The sequence below is a fragment of the Centroberyx affinis genome, unplaced genomic scaffold (genome assembly GCF_046629955.1).
Source record: "Centroberyx affinis isolate AG114_WGS23_722 - 3 ecotype Tasmania unplaced genomic scaffold, CSIRO-AGI_Caff_v1 ptg001901l_1, whole genome shotgun sequence".
NCBI classification, from domain to species: domain Eukaryota; kingdom Metazoa; phylum Chordata; class Actinopteri; order Beryciformes; family Berycidae; genus Centroberyx; species Centroberyx affinis.
This window is the reverse complement of record NW_027280266.1, coordinates 316,962-329,386: the sequence shown is the minus strand read 5'-3', so window position 1 is coordinate 329,386 and position 12,425 is coordinate 316,962. Positions and strand designations below refer to the sequence as shown.

The 12,425-nt window shown below is 43.5% G+C and overlaps 1 protein-coding gene across 1 annotated transcript in view; it reads left to right on the top strand.

Annotated features, from left to right (window-relative positions):
* The first annotated feature begins 180 nt into the window (after positions 1-180).
* Positions 181-12,425, top strand: part of utrn (utrophin) — a 146,484-nt gene continuing 134,239 nt past the window's right edge. The window contains 13 exon segments of the mRNA XM_071530212.1: positions 181-297; positions 1,054-1,220; positions 1,362-1,485; positions 1,695-1,782; positions 2,570-2,814; positions 3,632-3,800; positions 5,105-5,238; positions 7,419-7,556; positions 7,689-7,802; positions 8,168-8,323; positions 10,071-10,241; positions 10,458-10,649; positions 11,819-11,953. Coding sequence (XP_071386313.1) covers positions 1,057-1,220; positions 1,362-1,485; positions 1,695-1,782; positions 2,570-2,814; positions 3,632-3,800; positions 5,105-5,238; positions 7,419-7,556; positions 7,689-7,802; positions 8,168-8,323; positions 10,071-10,241; positions 10,458-10,649; positions 11,819-11,953 — 1,830 coding nt within the window. The 5' untranslated portion in view covers positions 181-297; positions 1,054-1,056.

Here is a 12,425-nt window from a genome sequence, read left to right as displayed (position 1 = left end):
CAGGCAAACCATACATACCATACATGTTGGTAACATAGAAGGGAAGTACCACTGGAAAGCTACTTTTCATCCCATAACCCACAGCAGCTTTGACAGTTGTGTCGTTCCGTCCTGTAGATTCTGAAGGAAGACATGGAAAAGAAGAGGAGGACTCTGGACCAGCTGTCGGACGCAGGACAGGATGTGACATCGCTGCTGCGGAGCGCCAAGGCGGGAGCCAAGATCGAGGGGGACACTGAGGAGCTGGCCCAGAGATGGGACAACCTGGTGCAGAGGCTGGAGGACTGCTCCTTCCAGGTATGTGTGTATGTGTGTGTGTGTTTGTCCATGCTTTGCTCGCATCTTAAACATAAGGGGTTTCATCTCCCAACAGACTCTGTTCTCTTAAAAACGTCACAATAATTATCACACCTGAGCTGGTAGAAAAACACACACACACCTTTTGGGTCTGCACCCTAACTGTCCTGACTCACATTTTATTTCATTATCATGGATTCATGGATACCAGCTGCCGCAATTCTCTGCTGTGGCATAAAGCACATGACAGCTGAGCCAACCAAATCCAGCAGATCTTATAGTTTCAAACTGGCACATAGTTTAATTCAAACCCTCAATGTTGGGGAAACTTTGAAATTATAGTTTTACAAGCCACCACTCCACCAATTACTTTGTAAAAAAGACAGTGGGCACAGCTGGACACGGTATGAGTGTGTGTGTTGTTTGGTCTGTTGCAGCGGTCAGGATGAAACAAACGGGAGGTGGGGCGGGGGGCGAAGGAGGTTGAATGAAGACATGAGAGGCAGCAACTGGGGCAAAAAAAAAAACAATAATAGAAGGATGAAAAATACACATTTCTCATCTTTTCTTTTATAGTCCAAAATAGTTGGGCTATAGGAGTTTAGAAATCACTACAATGTTAGTGATTTTAATGTTAAATTGTAATGTTAAAGTGTATGAAAATGTTTTTTCCCTAACAAGTATTTGTACAGGTGATGTTTATCTGTAAGATCAAAATGCCCCAGTGGTCTCATGACTTGTCTGACCCTTGCTAAGGTAATGGAGGCCGTGACCAACGCTGGGATGGCTCAGGTGGAAGAGCAAGTCGTCGTCGTGGATTCAGTTGCTATGACCGCTGCTGCTTCCATCGCTGACCAGGAGTTGCCCCCGCCTGCTCCCCCGAAGAAACGACTGGTGGAGACAGATGCAGAAGTCAGACGAGTGTAAGAATTGGGACACACATACACACACACACAGGCATGCACACACACACACACGCTCTCCACCTTACCCTCTCAGGAAAGTATAAGGACAAAGGACATACACACACATGCTAACACACACATACATTTTGTGTTCTGCAGGTTGGAAAGTAACTTATCTGACCTATTGAGCTGGATGAAAACATGGAAGGCCTCAGCTCAGGCCCTGGCCTCCACACAACCTGAGACTACAACTGACACAACAGACCTGCAGGACAAACTCAAGGTAAACCGGTGCTTTCTGTTTAAAAAAAAAAACAAAAAACAAAAAAAACACTGTAAAAAAAGCAAAGATTAAAAAAACAATATGATAACAGACATTATCATTTATAGCAATGTTAAAAAAATAAAAATAAATAATACAATCTTTGAAAACTACACCATCCTACAGGGTGTTTGTACCTACCTTAACTATCTGTTGTCCAATCACTATAGACTTTGGAGTTGGAACTAACAGCAAAGGAAGCCACGATTGGTCAAGTGACCCAGGAGGGGCGGGCCTTGATGGACCAGCTGGAGAGAGGTATGAGGCACAGAGGAGATTGCCCTTGCAGAGATTGATTGACGCTGAATTAGTGCAATCGTGATCTAGCTCTGACATCAAAGTAAAATAAATAATCATTTTAAACAATTCCCTCTAAATTTCTCCTAAGGTGTGCTGTGTTTTACAAGTGCTCGTAGTTATTGGCTCTAACCGAAATCTTCCATTTCTGTGTTTTAATTGTGTTTGTCTCGTAAGACTTTACCACTTTTCCACAGCTGCTTGGTATTTTCCAGGTATTTATAAGACAAATTTTTTATTGTGATTCAGTTGGATATGCCAGTAATCTGGGGGTCTGTGTGTATGTGTGTGTGTGTTTTCCTGCGCGGGTCGGTGTGGGTAGAGCAGTAAAAATCTGTCAGCCTTCAGGGTTGCTGACTTCATATAACTGCTCAATGAAATGAACAGGCACTCAGGATTTTATGTGTTTACACTGTTCTGGAGGCAGTGAAGTGTAGTGGGGCAGCACTGCTAAGTTGGAGTGGATTTGCACGACACCAAACTTTCCGTTGAACTCTACTACATTCTTTTTCCCCTCATATTTTCTGTTCTCTCATCTGTGTTTTCTGTTTTCACTCCACCCATTATTTGCCTCAATGGGGTCTCTTTTTTTTTCTCCCTCCAAAAATTCAAAGCAGAGGCAGGACAAATTCAAACAAGAAGATGAACAATCAATCTACTGAATTATTTGAATATACAAAGAAAAGCGGACAGGAACAGTCGGTCACTGTGATCTATTCTGTCTGTCTGCCTGTCTTTGTCTTCGTAGAGGGTGTGTCTGTGGACTCAGTGAGGGCAGACATAGACCTGATCCAAACTGAATGGGACGTGTGCGGGAGGGAGCTGCAGGCGGCCCGTGAGCGGGTCGGCGTCCAGAGCCGGGTCAGGGCGGTGTCGGCGGAGCTGGCTGACCTGGACCGGGCCCTGGAGGAGCAGGACCGCTGGCTGGACTCCACTTCGGCCGTGGAAACGTACGACGAGGACGGGCTCAAGGGCCTGAGTGGAGAATGTCAGGTAAGAATCAAAATCTCGCCCCCTGATTTTCACCTTTAACCTTATTCTCTTATACTTTTAATGCAATTCAGTTCATATTAATTACATAAGTTTATTTATCCCCGAAGGACAATTCTCACAGGCATCAGGCATGAAACAGACATTAAAAACACATACGTATAGACCAAAATAATAGCCATGAGGGCAGAAAGGTGGTGTAGTGAATAGGGAGACTGTCTTTCAGCTGGAGGATCTGGGTTCAAGATCTGGGTTCCACGTTTAGACAGAAAGTGGGGGAAAAAAACAGCACAAGGAAGGAAGCACAACGGAAGGAAGCGAACAAGGCACAATGGAGGCAACTTTTCTTCAGGTGGCATGAATTGAGCTGGAGAGGCGTTGAGAGTTGACATTTTTCAATTTGAGCAATTGAGAAATTCACCTTACGCAGCAAAGCGAAAGCCAGTCCGCTTCAACTCCATTCAGGCGCCTGTAAATCTTTTTCCAAAATAGATGACAAGCTCATTGTAGCAGTGTGTGGTTTCCCTGAGCGCTACGACACGTCATTTATTTACAGAGAACGCTTATAAAAGCTAGGTTCCTCGAAGAAGACGTTGGTAAAGCATGATGGAGTAAAATATATATAATGCTGAACCACAGTGTCAAGTAAACTACGTTGTCTCATCATTCCTCATCTTTAAAAAAAAAAAGAAGTTGTTAAGAAAAATGTTCAACAAAACCACTAATCACAACAGCCGTAGCTTTAGCCCTGGCTGCTTTCTGTTGTGTCAAGTTGATCAAATTCCTCTTTCTTTTTCTACTACCTCCTTGTACTCCTCAGTCCCGATTGGTCCAGGCGGCTGCCCTGAGCCCGCGACTGGAGCAGCTGTCTGCAGAGGCGGGGTCACTGGGAGCCACGCCCACTCTGAGAGACAACATGGTGGTGGTGTCAGCCCACCACGCCTCCACGCTGCAGCGGCTACACAGCAGAGAGCAAGAGGTCAACGAAGGTACCACAGAAGAGCCAAAATATATCAGTATAATGTATCAAGACATGCAGAGGAAAGCCATGTTCCAAAAGCTGACAGCGTTCTTCAGCACCAACAATAACACATATATCTATTCACACATACAACTTGACAGCCTTGGGGCATCTGCTTATTTCAGAGAGCTGCAGGTTGGCAGATTCAAACCTATGTATAGACAAAGAACTATTTCTCTCTGTTGGTTCAAAGCTTTCAGGTTTATAGGGAGACGTGAAGAGTGATGGCTGAGATCGGTTGAGTCCAGTCCTGCTGGAGTTGTGTGAATTTGACAGCTTTTATATGGAGCCTTGGCCAGCCACAAGTAATAGATGATGCCCTTATATGGCCTCCAAAAGCTCACAAACGTGTGCGTGTGTAAGTGAGTGATTGTGTGTAAGATTACACTTCTGTGCCAGCTCCATCTCTACCTGAGGATAGAGTTGAAGGAGTCCTGAAAATCAGTCACTGTTTTACCTCTGGAATTTACGACTGCTCTCGGGCCAAAAAAAGAGTGTGTAAAGGGAGATTGGAGAACGCTATTCGTCTTTTGACCCTAGGTGGGTGTGTGTGTCCGTGTGTATTTCTCTGCCTCTTGGGCTTTTATAACTGTGAGTTTTTGGATGAGAGCCAAGGAAAACCATTTTGTTTCTGCTTGAGGGGAGTTTACCTCTCACTGGGGCCTCTCTCTATCTCTCTCTCTCTCTCTCTCTCGCTCTCCCTCTCCATCTCCATCTCTATTCTTCTTTGTGTATATAAACATAGGCAGTTTATGTAACCATTAAATCACCTGGTAATTAAAACACTGACAGAGAAGGAGAGCGAGAGACAAGTGGAGGAACAGAAGCAGGAAGGTAAACGGAGAAAGAGTTTAACCATTCAACATACATGTGGTTAAAATAGTCACAAATGGGTACTGCATAACTTTCCTTATTAATTTAGGCAGATACAGTAAGTCTCTTAAGGCATTTTATAGTGTATTTGAAATCTCAGCTGGTGTGATTGACGGGTCTGGGTTGGTTATGAGAGCGCATCTAAGCTCACTTTGATGAGACACAGGCTGTCAAACATCTGGAATCCTCTTAACAGTGTGGAAAACGCACACACACACACATACCCCCACACACTCTTGGGGAAATCCCAAAACAAGTCAGTGCCCCCTTGTGGTAGCTTGATGCAAGCCTTTCGATTTCTTCACCTCAAATATTCTCTTCTCTCTCCTCTGTTCTCCACTAACCTCCCCTCACCCTCCTCCTCCTCCTCCTCCTCCTCCTCCTCCTCTTCTCCTCCAGCCTTGGCCAGTCTCCAGGCCGCAGAAAACCAGATGGTTCCAGACCCGGTGGAGGGCCTGGAGGCCAGACTGGGCACTCTGAGAGAGGGCATAGTAGACATCCCTACCACGGAGAGGGCAGTGGAGCAGGCACAGGTGAGCAGTGCATGATGGGTTTGATTAAGGGTGAATGGATCTCAGATACAAGGAAGTCTAAAATTAGCGTTGCACAGTGCTAATATTTTCCTAGCTTACGTCCCCCTAAAAAAAAAAAAAAAAATCACATTACATGCGTGACTTGAAATGCAAAGTACCGCTAGGCTTTTTCAATTATTTTCACAGATTATTCCTCTATATTTCTTTGCTGTGCTAGATTGTTTAATTTAGCTCATGCTCATTGGTAAAATTGTCATAGTGGAGTGTTGGAAATGCTTTATGAATACTTTGTTTCCTTTCATCTCTTGCGTTTCACTTGCTCTTATGTCACTCTCCATCCTACTGAGTTTCTCTCCTGTCGTGACCCCCTGTCTTCCTTTATTCTTCTCCTTTTTTCCCTCCTTTCTTCTTTCCCGTCATCTATCTGTCTGTCTTTTATCTGTAATTCTGCTGTGTTCTGTCTTGGTTGGTCTGTCCAGTGTGACTAATAGCATCTAGAAATGTGCAATTAATAGGAAAATAATCAAATTGCAACGACTAATCCAATTTCCAAATCACAAGGGTCACGCATTTCGTTATCCATGTTGTGCAGAATCTCTGGCCCACAAATCAAGCTGCACACTGGATAATAACTTTCATTATAATCAAGCAAACTGAAAAAGAAAACTATATACTAAAGCGCATCCTCATATGCTGCAGTTCGTATTCACAATAATCAGCAAAAAATTACAATATGATTTGTTTCCTATTTTGAATTCTTTGTGTTATGTTGTGGTTAATCTGACAACTGTAACTGATAGCACAGTTGTCTTCAGACTTCTGAGCTGTTTATCTCCACTAACAGATAAAGGACTCCATTTTCAACTCCACACTTCCAGACTGTGTGTGTGTGTGCTTGTACATATACTGTATGTGAGTGTGTGTGCAAATCTGTGTCTGCAGTCTGCTTTTATACAGCACACAATAGGCCCCATTCTCAGACAGTCACTTCCCTCTGTATCAAACCACTGAGTAGAAGGAAAGGGGGAAGTGTGTGTATGTGTGTGTGTATGTTTCTGTTTTGTGTGTGTGATGGTGTGTGTTTGTCTCCTCCTCCATCCTTCAGTGGAATGTGGCTCAGCCCTAGGTCTTGTTATCGTGGCAGATAGGGCACGGTGCCGGGGGGGGTGGGGACTTGGCACATTCTGGGCAGCATGCCCATGAGCGAGGCTGCGGTACGGAGCGCCTAACAGCTCAGTATGGAACCACTCACCCAGTCCGTCAGCCTGTCAACCACAACACGGCTCCCTGAATCCTATTGGCAATTAGCTTGCTGATATAAGGTGAAAGTCATCCTTAGGACTAGGTATTGTTTCTTTCTTTTGAAATTAGCATTTCACAATGCAAAAATGCAGATTATTTTGATACATTATTTGGGTAGCAACGTATTTCTGTGTAAAACCTCCACATGACATTGGCTTTGTAAATAGAATCTGGCCATAGTCAATTGTTTTTCTCAATAAAAATGTGGGAGCACTTTAAAATGGGCTTATTCCGGTGCATAAACCTGTGTATGAATCTGTGGAAAAATATTGTAAGTACAAATAAAGGACAAATAAAAATCTCACAAAAAGCGCATGCTTAAAAGGGTGTAACAACACAACACAGACTGTATCTGTGCAAACAAATATTTCAATACTTTGTATCTACATTGTTGTTACACCCTTGTACTTAAAGAGCAGTGTTTTTTACTTAAAAATACTTTTGTATAGGTTAATAAACTGGAATAAGGCTATGCTAGAGTAAAAAAAAAAAGACCATACACTAGTAGAAAACCTGGGATCCCATGGTAAGAATTCAACATTAACACTCTTTTGAAATGGTTACAGTACTGATAGTTATTGTGTTTCGATAGCCAGCTCTAGTCAACCTAGAGGTTGGTTAGAAACATTTATCCTATTCTCACCAAGGGCACGTCTCACTGTTAGTTGTTGTTGTTCTTATATGAGCATGTTACACTATGCGTGCAAATTCCCTTAGTGGCAATAAGAGTTTCATTTCAATGTCCAGCGTTGTCTCTTACTGATATACACGGCTTGGACATTATACATCAAAGCCCAGCCTGTCCAAAAGTTCCACAGCAGACATAATGGCCTTATGGGTAATGCAGTTTTAAGTTTTTGAACTCCTCTCCTCCTCAGGGCCTGTGTATAGAGATAGAGCAAACACAGCAGGCCTCGGATCCTGCTGAACTACAAAGATGGAGTCAGCTCTCCTCCAAGGCCCGTGAGGAGCTGGGCACGCTGCAGTGCATCCTGGGTAGCCTGAAGGACAGTCAGGTAGAGTAGCTATCATCTGTGGTATAGAAAGCCTACAGCTGTAAAGAAAAACTCATGTGGAACTTTTTCATCTTTACTGCGTTAAGCTTGACTGTTACTTACACTGTTGTTTCACTTTAACATTGTTTGTAGGTGCGCATAGTGGAAGTGGAACGTTGGTTGGATGCGGTTCAGGAGCTGATGTCACGGGACGCGACGGGGCCGGGCGACGCAGAGAGGCTACAGGAGGAGCTTAACCAGTGCAAGGTCAGAGGGCACTGCATTCAAAAGCTGGAAAATGCCATTAAAATTCAAACTTATTACAACAGATTTTGACATACTCATGGTAAAAACAGTTTAATCTTAGTTAACTCAAAATGTAAATTGAAACTGCTATTTATTTGTTTACAACAGAGTATTCATTTTCAGTTCTCTATTACTTTGTCTATATCAGACACAGCGATCTTTTGGAGAGAAAAGATTTTACAATTTTAAATTTTAAACAGAATCCACTTCCTGAATTGGTTAAAATGAAAGTGAATTGACCTCCTACCCTGTTGAGAATATGATTTCTTATGTCAGCAAAGTAGAATAACTTTTGTCTTTGTCTTTCTGTCTCTTGCTGCTTCCAGGAGTATGTGAGTGAGATGGAGTCAGTGGAGAGTTCATTGAAGCAGATGAGAGAGAATGTGTGCGCGGTGCAGGGGGCTGCAGTACCGGGACTGGCCAAGTGGGGGCAGGACAAGTTGGACGATTGCCAGGGCAGGTGGGACACGCTCAGCAAACAGGTGAGGAAATAAATGTGACCTCCTCTATAATTTCCAGTCACATTGACCCCTCAAACCATTTTGAGTTTAATACACTGTTGGAGAATTTAAGCTTTCTGGTGATATCAAAATTATCTTTGTACTCCAAAGATTGAGTGAGATGCACCCCTCGATGTCTTGACTGTTTACAAACTATGTTTTTGAGAAAAAGGGCCTCAAAGTTTGAAGTCAATTCTGAGACATTTATTCAAATAAAGAAATCATTCAAACATAACATAACATACTAACATTACATTTGCAGTCTTGAGTGCCCATACATACACAGACATGCACACACACACACACACACGCACACACACACACACATTGACATTTTGAAATTCAACTTTTCACAAAGGCACAGCTCATGTGTATGTGGAGAAGCAAACTAATGTGCACATGGTTATTTATGCGTGTACACTCCACGTGCACATGCACAACCACGTGCACGTGAACGTGGTTGTGCATGTGCATTTACAGTGGCACCTATAGTCGCGGGCCTTTTGGATTTCGTGGCCACAGTCTTCGCTTACATAGGCACCTTCTACAGACTGGAGAGCCGCAGATAGAAATATCTTCCTCCTCATCTTCAGTCTCTCCGCCTGTAGCCTCAGGGCTCGTATTGTTGGTGTATGGACTGTCAGACTGTGAGGAAGACGCATCGGTGTCACTCGCGACAGGTAGTCTGATATTATATCAGTCCATTGCACGTCAGTCGCTGCTCCTCTTACAGACATTGAGTTTAGTAATCTAGCAATTTCTGCCTCACGGGAATTAATTTCTATGTCTTTTAATAATATCAATTCAATTCAATCTCTCTCTGTCTCTCTTGCTCTCTCTCTCTCTCTCTCTCTCTCTCTCTCTCACACACACTCACACACACACACACACACACACACACACACACACACACACACACACACGTACAGGCTGAGATGCCAGACAACTACGTTTTCCCGCAGATGAAACAATAATTTTGATTAGACAATAAAGTGAACGATGGTCAACCTGTTACTATGCAGATGTTCATTCATAATTTTAAGGGACACATAGTAAGGGGAGAGAGGGACGGGGAGAAGTGTTGCCAGGTTCTTAGCGACAAAACCCTCCCAGTGCCAATTAAACCAAACCCATAAACAGCCCAATGATCAATGAAACTAGTCCAAAATAACAAACCAATAACAAAACTCCACAATACAACCCTGACAAAGTTTATAAACAGCGTTTTAAGTCCTACAGCATTTATAACATTTCCAAGTACATCGAAAACTGCGAACCTGACAACATGAGGAATGTGAGCTTTGTTGACAAACTAAGCTAGTAGTTCTGCTTGTCACCCTACCTTTATGAGCTTCAAAACTATATTTAGCATTTGAATTTCACAATAATCTTCACACAGAATGAAAGCCAAGGCTTTATTTTATTAAAATCTGATGAAACCCCAAAACAGCCAAAAATCGATTTTTTCTCATAAAATCACATTTATTGACATTTAATGCGCTGTTGCAACTTCCGACTGAAAATGATAGAACGCGTCACAAATGTTTAGTGTGCACTTGTTTATGTTCTATTTGTACCATGTGCATGTAATTCATGTGTGGGAGCAATAATACTTGTTTTGTGTGTATGTGCATCGCCCAGGACGCATGCCAGGTGTAAAGGGGGTTACAAAGTGCAGTCTTGTGTTTCATTAAAGAACCTAATCACATGTCTGTCCCTGTCCCTCCAGCTGCTGAGCCACCAGGAGCGTGTGGCAGAGAGTCAGGAGAGGCAGGTGAATCTGAGGAAGGACTTGGCGGAGATGCAGGAGTGGATGACCCAGGTCGACGAGGAGTTTCTCATGCGGGACTTTGAGTACAAGAGTCCTGAGGAGCTGGAGGGAGCGCTGGATGAGATGAAGGTGGGAATGGAGGCACAGATGTACTGTAAGCCAAGGGAACGCTTATAGAAAGAATGTCTTGTGTCAATTTGTCAAACAGAAAGTCAGGTCAGAATGAATCATAAGGGGATCATACAGTGTTTAAATGGAGTTTTATTTCCTGCTTTTGTATTAAATTATCAATCGCCTTTCTCTGTCACTGCCCCCCATGCACCTTCCCCTCCCCATCTCTCTCAGAGGGCTAAAGAGGATGTGCTACAGAAGGAGGTTAGGGTAAAGATCCTGAAGGACAACATCAACATGCTGGTGTCCAGAAAATCGCCCCCTGGTGGCAGCAGTGGACAGGAGCTGACTTCAGAGCTGGGCGGTGTACTGGCCAACTACCACAAGCTCTGTGACCGCTTCAAGAGCAAGTGCCACACTCTGGAGGTAATGTGTGTGTGTGTGTGTGTGTGTGTGTTGGGGAAGAGATTAAGCATTTTTCCCAAACATGACTACATTTCACCGTTGAGAACGTTGTGCATTCTCCTCAGGTAAATGATGTAGGACTGGTTTGATTTTAGTAGTCCGCCTAAAAGATAGCTTCTCGAAAAATGATGAGTTGCCTTGTGGCCCAGCTGTTTGTAAGATCAGTGAGCCTAGTGTAATATATCTGTTGATAATGATAAAAGGCTCTATTTACATGGAACCTGAACGTTTATAACATCAACTAGATAGATACCGGACCGGTTGTCCTTGTCATCTTATGATAAACAAAGTTATCTTTAATTTTTAAACACCTTCAGCCTCAGCCAGCATTACTAGTGAGGATGCCAGATAAGGAAAGTTGTGCTGCACTAATAAGACTACTAAGCTATTGGCTTATTAAAAACAGTGTCCGCTTAGCCCTATAATCCTGCAAAATCATACTTATACCACATCTTCAGGGTTTCTAGCTTGATTATTCAGTGTACCCTCTATGCCAAACTCCTGACATTAGAATGAGATGCTGAAACATGAAGAGGGAAGCCAGGGGGTCACAGTGCGTTTAGGTTGGCTACAGGCCTGAAGGCTAAGGTAGGTCTATTTTCAGTCCCAAGTAGACAAGACTGTTACAGCTCAAACTAACATCAAAATTAGCAGTTCATATTTATATGCACCATAGTCCATATAGTCTAATGTGTGTTACAACTCGCATTTCTCATGATTCAAGATTAGAATGACAGACTTATGCGGCATGTCATTTCCTTGGTTCCCCCTACGTTGATTTCCACTGGAGGAGGACCAGAAGCTGGAGGGGAATACTGGCGAACCTGGTTCCCAGTGCTAATCCCCAGTGGAAGGTCACATTTTGGAGGGGCTGTGTTTTATATAGCAGCCTCCAGACACTAGAGGGTAAACATCAGACACATCACTGAGTTACAGTTATGCCTATGCTCTCTCTTTGTCATTTGCCTGAAGTGTGTTAGTCACTACGACCCTGTGTTCCTGCCTGTATCTTTCGAGTTTTGTAGTATAATTTGGAGGAAGAGTTTGAAACATTTTTCATAGAAAGGCCTTACAGTTCAGTGTGTGTGTGTGTGTGTGTGTGTGTGTGTGTGTTGGGGTGTACTGTGTAGGAGGTTTGGTCCTGCTGGATGGAGTTGCTTCAGTACTTGGACCTGGAGCAGAGTTGGCTCAACACGCTGGAGGAGAAGGTCCAGGCTACTGACAACCTACCAGAAAGCACTGAAGCTGTCAACGAAGCTCTGGAGGTACACACACACACACACACACACACACACACACACACACACACACACATCTTTCACTCTAATACTTACACTTCTTGTTTTTCCCTTACTGCCTCTCCCTGTTAATTCTCAAACTTGTTTAATATCATAACTCTGTTAATAACCTCACTGTCTCTGACCCGGCCTTATTCTAAATCTCTTCTGCTTTGTCTTGCTCTGCTGCTATATCTGTAGATAGCCTGCAGCACGGTTGTCAGAGTCACTTTAATCACACTGCCCCTTCTGTAACATCACATAGTGATGAAGGAAATTGAAGACCCTCCAAGACAATGATTCCCCTGTTCTTCTTTGTCCTTGTATGTTTGGCTGTTTTTTTCTTTTTCTCTCCCTCACTCTATGTCCCTCTCTCCCTTTCTCTCTCCCTCTCTCTTCCTCTTCCCTTGCTCTCTCTCTCCCTCTCCCCCCTCACCCCTCTCCCCCCATACCACTCTCC